Here is a 7,054-nt window from a genome sequence, read left to right on the forward strand (position 1 = left end):
CGATGCTGACATTACTGACTATTACAAAGACCCTGTTTCTTCAAGTGAGACCACAGACAGGAGGCGACATCACTCAAACCCAGGAGGAGCCAAGGTCTCACACAGGTTCTGATTTCATATGTAATTATGATTAATATAGTAATGATTATTGTAATTATTTCTCTTTTCATCATTGTTTTTCCTCTTTTTTTTTAAATAACCTTTTTTTAATTTGATTTAGGTAAGTTTAAAAGTTTAAAAAAAAAGGAATATAACTTTTATAAAAGTTACATTATTATCAATAAAGATATTTAAAGAAAGTTAAACTGGACATGCTGTAACAAATGATAGAAAATACAACTTTTGAAGTAAATGCTAATGCTAATGCTAGTCAATAACAGAGTTATGGAAGAAAAACATGATGAAAAAAGTTCCACATGTGAAGCTCATGAAACAAATAATAACTTTTGATTAAAATTGATTAAATAACCTGCGTGTCTGTAACTATGACTTAATACATAATAATAATGAGACATAATAAACAAAAGTGACGACAATGATAACCTTTTAACTCTACAAATAGACGACAAAAAAGCAACACGATTAACAACAAAACACAGAGATGTACAAAAGTGTGTTTGTTGAAAATGAAAAGTGTGTCAAGATAAACAAACATCATGGGTTCTGCATTATTCTGACCAATGATTGTTGGAGAAGTTGATGGTTCAACTCTGGGAAGTTTCTGCCGCTGCCATCCCAGCGCTGACAGGAACGATCCCAGCTGACGAGAAAAACCTGTGACTCGAGGCGAGCAGGTCACGGAGAAACAGGAGTCGGAGAGAAACAAGTTGTTCCTGCGCGAGAACATGCAGTTTGTTCAGAACAAAATAATACCAACCATGACTGACACGTCCTCAAACATCCTAGTGGCTGCTTGATGAACTGCAAGTGTTCTCGTTTCAGTGGTGACTGGAGCTTCAGAGGGAATCGGGAGAGAATACGCTCGTGCAGTGAGTATTGAAGACTTGATAACACATCCTGTAATACCAGTGTAATACTAGTGTAATTACAGTATAATACCAGTTTTATTATTGTATAATACCAGTGTAATACCAGTGTTATTATTGTATAATACCAGTGTAATACCAGTGTTATTATTGTATGTTACCAGTATAATGCCAGTATAACACCAGTGTTATTATTATATAATACCAGTGTAATACCAATGTAATTACAGTATAATACCAGTGTAATTATTATATAATAACAGTGTGATACCAGTATAATACCAGTTTAATATTATATAATAACAGTGTTATAACAGTGTAATTACAGTATAATACCAACGTAATACCAGTATAATACCAGTGTAATACCAGTTTAATTACTTTATAATACCAGTGTAACAACAGTGTAATTGCAGTATAATACCAGTGTAATTATAGTATAATACCAGTGTAATGCCAGTGTAATACCAGTGTAATAGCAGTGTAATTACTTTATAATACCAGTGTAACAACAGTTTAATTACTTTATAATACCAGTGTAACAACAGTGTAATTGCAGTATAAAACCAGTGTGATTACGTATAATCAGTGTATTTATAGTATAATACTAGTATAATACCAGTGTAATTCCAGTTTAATACCAGTGTAATAGCAGTGTTATAGCAGTGTAATAGCAGTGTAATAAACCACACGTGAATAACTCAAACACTCCAGAGGCCAAAATCTTTTTAGCCGTCCAAGTATTTCACCAAACAAAATGAATATTTATCTGACAGAAGTATTATTTAGATTTTGTCTTTTTATTCTTTAAGGCTCAATTTATATGAAGGTATATTCGTTACATGTGAATATATATATTGACATTTTTTAAATGGTATATTATTTTAACCATTTATTTTTATTTTTTAAATAATTGTATTTACTTAGTTTTATATTGAACGGTTGTATTTGTTACTTGGAACAATTTTTTATTTTAATTCATTTTCTTTACACGTTGAGTTTGATATTTTAATTCCAATCATTTAAAAAAACATTGTTAATCTTTTAAATGAAATATAAAAATCTTGGTATAGTAGTACCACCGTTGTGCCAGTACTTATACGACATCACATGATCTTCTGTGCGTCACATGATTGGCTGAAAGTATCTCTGTGCTCTGTTGCTTTTGTCTGGTGACTCTATTATACATTTATGTATTGAATTTAAAAGTCCAGCGACCGACTCTGTGTTTGTGCGAAGCTGGCCGAGCGAGGCATGAACGTGGTCATCATGAGCCGGACCAGGGAGAAGCTGAGGCAGGTGGCCTCGGACATCGGTGAGAGTCCAGCAGGTCTTCTGAGAGCGAGAGTGACCTTGTGCTCCGCAGAGGCCTCTACTGGCCGGAGGGTGGAGGTGATCGTGGCAGACCTGGAGAAGGACGACGTCTTCGGAGCGCTGGAGGAGCAGCTGTCACGGCTGGACGTCGGAGTCCTGGGTTCGTATTTTCAACCTCCTCAAAGTTGTCGGTGCGACTCTGACCTCTGACCTGTGGCGTCAGTCAACAACGTGGGGGCGCTGCCGTCACTCTTCCCCTGCAAGTTCCTCCAGACGGCGGACCTGGAGCAGGTGAGTGGAGCTGCAGCCGCGGGCCTGAGTCGCTCCTGAACCTGCGCGTGTTTGATTGCAGACCATCACGAGAGTAGTCAACTGTAACGTGAAGACCACCATGAAGGCAAGTCTGTTCTTCAGGAGGTCATAATGATCTGGACTCATGACGACTGTTTGTCCCGCGACAGATGTGCAGGATCGTGCTGCCAGGAATGGAACGAAGGTTCTCCTCTTCTGACTGGTCGTCACTTCTGCTGACCTCGACACACGACCTCTTGACATGACCTCTGCTGACCTTAATACATGACCTCAACACACGACCTCTGATGACCTTAATACATGACCTCTACACACAACTTCTGCTGACCTCAACACACGACCTCTGCTGACCTTAATACATGACCTCAACACACGACCTCTGATGACCTTAATACATGACCTCTACACACAACTTCTGCTGACCTCAACACACGACCTCTGCTGACCTTAATACATGACCTCAACACACGACCTCTGATGACCTTAATACATGACCTCTACACACAACTTCTGCTGACCTCAACACACGACCTCTGCTGACCTTAATAAATGACCTCTACACACGACTTCTGATGACCTCAACACACGACCTCTGATGACCTTAATACATGACCTCTACACACGACTTCTGGTGACCTCAACACACGACCTCTGCTGACCTCAGCACAGGACCTCTGATGACCTCAACACACAACCTCTGATGACCTCAACACAAGACCTCTGCACACGACCTCTGCTGACCTTAATACATGACCTCTACACACGACTTCTGATGACCTCAACACACGACCTCTGCTGACCTCAGCACAGGACCTCTGATGACCTCAACACAAGACCTCTGCACATGACCTCTGCTGACCTCAACCCACAACCTCTGATGACCTCAACACAAGACCTCTGCACATGACCTCTGCTGACCTCAACACACGACATCTGCTGACCTCGGTGCATGACCCCTGGTGATCTCAAAACTGACCACAAACACAGATCGCTTCACAAAAGTAACACCTTGAACTCGTCACAGCATCTCTTACACTCTTGATATTCTTTTGTTTTTTCACATTTGTATTTTTCCAACGGCCTTCACTCTCTTCTTCGCTTGCTTTCATTTCTCTGTACGACTCCAACTGTGACATGTCAGTCGATCATACTAGATGACAGTCATGAACTTCATCTTCCTCTGCAATTATCTTCCCTCCTTCTGAAACCAGCTCATACTGACCTCTGACCTCCAGGGGCAAAGGTGTGATCGTAAACGTTTCATCGGGAATCGCCACGTTTCCTTCTCCGCTCTACTCCCTGTACGCCGCCTCCAAGGTCGGTCCTGACGATAATCCTTCATCACGACATGATTTATTCTGAGCCGCATGACTGAGGCTCACCTGTGCAGGTGTTCGTGGAGAGGTTCTCTCAGGGTCTGCAGGCCGAGTACAAGGAGCGAGGCGTGATCATTCAGGTGATGGAAGGCCTTGATTTGATTGACGCATTCGAACGTTGCGATCTTCTCTCCAGGCCGTGGCTCCGTTCGGTGTTTGCACCAGGATGGCGTCTTACCTGGAGCCCAGCATGGTGGCGCTGTCTCCCCAGGACTTTGTCACGTGTTCACTTCAGTACATCAGAGCAGGAGACAAAACCTACGGCAGCGTCTCACACACACTCCTGGTGACTCATACATGCTAATGCTATCTCAGTCATGCTAATGCTAGCTCAGTCATGCTAATGCTAGCTCAGTCATACTAATGCTAGCTCAGTCATACTAATGCTAAATCAGTCATTCTAATGCTAGCTCAGTCATACTAATGCTAACTCAGTCATGCTAATGTTAGCTCAGTCATACTAATGCTAACTCAATCATACTAATGCTAAGGCAGTCATGCTAATGCTAAGTCAGTCATTCTAATGCTAGCTCATTCATGCTAATGCTAACTCAGTCAGTCTAATGCAAGCTCAGTCATACTAATGCTAACACAGTCATGTTAATGCTAACTAAGTCATACTAATACTAGCTCATTCATACTATTGCTAACCCAGTCATGCTAATGCTAACTCAGTCATACTAATGCTTGCTCAGTCATACTAATGCTGACGCAGTCATGCTAATGCTAACTTATTAATTCTAATGCTAGCTCATTCATGCTAATTCTAACTCAGTCATTCTTATGCAAGCTCAGCCATACTAATGCTAACTCACTCATACTAATGCTTACTCAGTCATACTAATGCTATTTCAATCATGCTAATGCTAACGCAATCATTCTAATGCTAGCTTAGTCAAGCCAATGTGTGTGTGTGTGTCCGTGCGTGTTCATGTGTTTCTGTAAATACATGTTTTTGTTCATGTATGTGTGTGTGTGTGTGTGTGTACATGTGTGTTAATACATGTGTGTGTGTGTTCATCTTCGTGTGTTCAGGGTGTTCTGCTCCAGTTCATTCCTCTGAAGATTCTTCAGTCAGAGTTTTTACAACACGGTCTCCAGGATTTCTTGCGGAAGAAGGCAAAGCTAAAGACGTTCAAGTCCGAACTCAACTGTCTCGGGACGCATTAGACGTTGAAAAAGTTGAAGAGAATTTGTCGAAGAAATGAAATAAATGTTTTTTGATTCTGACACATTTATCATCAAGTCCCATCATGCACTGCAACAATTCTCTGCTTCATGAAGATCTGTGTCACGTGTGTTTGAAGACTAGTTTAACTATGTTGATAAATATAAATGTTTGTTTCATTTACACTCGTGATTGACAGACGAACTTTCAACAGATGTTTTAAACAGCGACGGAATAAACAAGGATTTTTGTGAACAAAATAAAAACAAATATATGAACGAGTTGGCAACTTCACCACTGGAGGGCGCCAAAGTCATAGTTTTCTTTAACTTTTCCTGTTTTTTTTAATAAAAATTGTTGAATCCATGGCAGCAGGTCTACGTCATCACTGTCTCCACACTGAGGTCAGGGGTCAAGGGTTGAAGGTGGTCATCTGAGGGTCAGGACTCGTTTCATTGTGGCTTCAGCACACGCGGCCCACCCAGGAGCCGAGGCCAGAAACACTTCAGTCCAACAGAGGATCTTGACTGTAGGAAACTGTTCCTTCAGGTCCAACATCTCCAACGGAAAGTTCTGACGTCACAGCAGAAATATTGAAGAACTCTGAGGAACATGTTCACGTCACTCGATAGTTTCATGATCCACTCGCAGCTCAGGCTCGTACGAGCGTCAAAGTGACTTTTGGATTCTGGTTTTTATGCCTGAAAACTATTATACTATACTATTTGATTAGGTTTGTCCACCAGGTGGCGCCTCACAGACTCCTACAGGTCCATGGATAGAAGTATTTCAGTGACGTCAGAATAGTGTTGAATTTAACAGCTTAAACGTTTTTCATACAAATGTTTATTTTCAAAATAATTGAATTAAATAATTTATATGGTCAAGTTTTAAATGTATTTTTATATATGAATTAAAAAATGAAAAAAAAAATGTTTTTTTTAAATTAAAAACTACATGTTGGTATAAAAATGTTTTATATTTTATCTTAATTCATGCATTAAATAAAAACGAAATCAGATAAAAACATAAATGATTCTTTATAAAAAAGTTAAATACATTAGTGAGTAAATGTTTTTTTAAAACAATGGGAAAATGACATCTTTTGTGTTTTAAGAAACAAGATTAAAACGATAAAACTTATGTGAAGTTAGTGATAAAAAGAGTAAATACATGTGTTTGAAGGTATTTCTTCCTCAGACGCGTCAAGGTGTTCAATCTCCCTGCAGCTCCAGGAGGGGCCTGAGGGACGAGCCTGCGGGTCAGAACTCTTGAGTCACAGACTCGTACAATCACACCTGAGACACTTTGACAGTTTTATACGTGGAATCACACCTGGAAACACAAACACGTCAGAATATTGAAGTAACTTTACGACTCAAAAGTTGAAACTTGAGGGTTTTTTTAAACATTGAGTGTGTGGATCATGTGCGTCGACATGGTCACATGATAGTCTCTGCGTCACATGATTGGCTGAAAGTTTGATCAGTAGCTCTGTGCTCTGTTGGTTTAGTCTGTGACTCTATTATTTTTGAATTTAAAAGACTACAAATTCAGAAATATTGTTATATATATATATAATATTTAGAAATTTTATTTTTTACTTATTAGAATTAAAATATTAGACTATGTAAAAGAAATTCCATTCCTTTTTGAAAATTCAACTATAAAAAAGTACTTATAGAACATTTTGAATGAAATTGTTCGAATCAAAAAATAGGATTTAACATTTCAGTCGATTCATTTTTTTATAAAAAGTTTGAATAAGTTCCAACATTTGAAATATAAAACTTAATACTTCTTTGATAAACGTCGTTGAAGATGTGATTCGTCAGTTCGGGAAGTTTATCGAAATCTCTGCAGATCTTGTCGTGAGAGGATCAGGATTATGGTTGCGA

The 7,054-nt window shown here is 39.3% G+C and overlaps 1 protein-coding gene across 2 annotated transcripts in view; it reads left to right on the forward strand.

Moving 5' to 3' along the window:
- Positions 1–5,527, forward strand: part of hsd17b3 (hydroxysteroid (17-beta) dehydrogenase 3) — an 8,656-nt gene extending 3,129 nt beyond the window's left edge. Inside the window, exons 2-11 of one of the 2 annotated variants that reach the window (XM_087811799.1) lie at positions 943–989; positions 2,226–2,301; positions 2,353–2,460; positions 2,524–2,591; positions 2,653–2,697; positions 2,762–2,796; positions 3,848–3,929; positions 4,003–4,068; positions 4,125–4,274; positions 5,024–5,527. In XM_087811799.1, the coding sequence (XP_087667925.1) occupies positions 943–989; positions 2,226–2,301; positions 2,353–2,460; positions 2,524–2,591; positions 2,653–2,697; positions 2,762–2,796; positions 3,848–3,929; positions 4,003–4,068; positions 4,125–4,274; positions 5,024–5,158 (812 nt within the window). In that variant the 3' untranslated portion in view covers positions 5,159–5,527. Of the gene's footprint in view, positions 1–942; positions 990–2,225; positions 2,461–2,523; positions 2,592–2,652; positions 2,698–2,761; positions 2,797–3,847; positions 3,930–4,002; positions 4,069–4,124; positions 4,275–5,023 lie in introns of both variants that reach the window. The other variant, XM_087811793.1, reaches the window with a different exon arrangement.
- Positions 5,528–7,054: the final 1,527 nt, after the last annotated feature.

Source organism: Callionymus lyra, chromosome 1 (genome assembly GCF_982586985.1).
Source record: "Callionymus lyra chromosome 1, fCalLyr1.hap1.1, whole genome shotgun sequence".
NCBI lineage: Eukaryota > Metazoa > Chordata > Actinopteri > Syngnathiformes > Callionymidae > Callionymus > Callionymus lyra.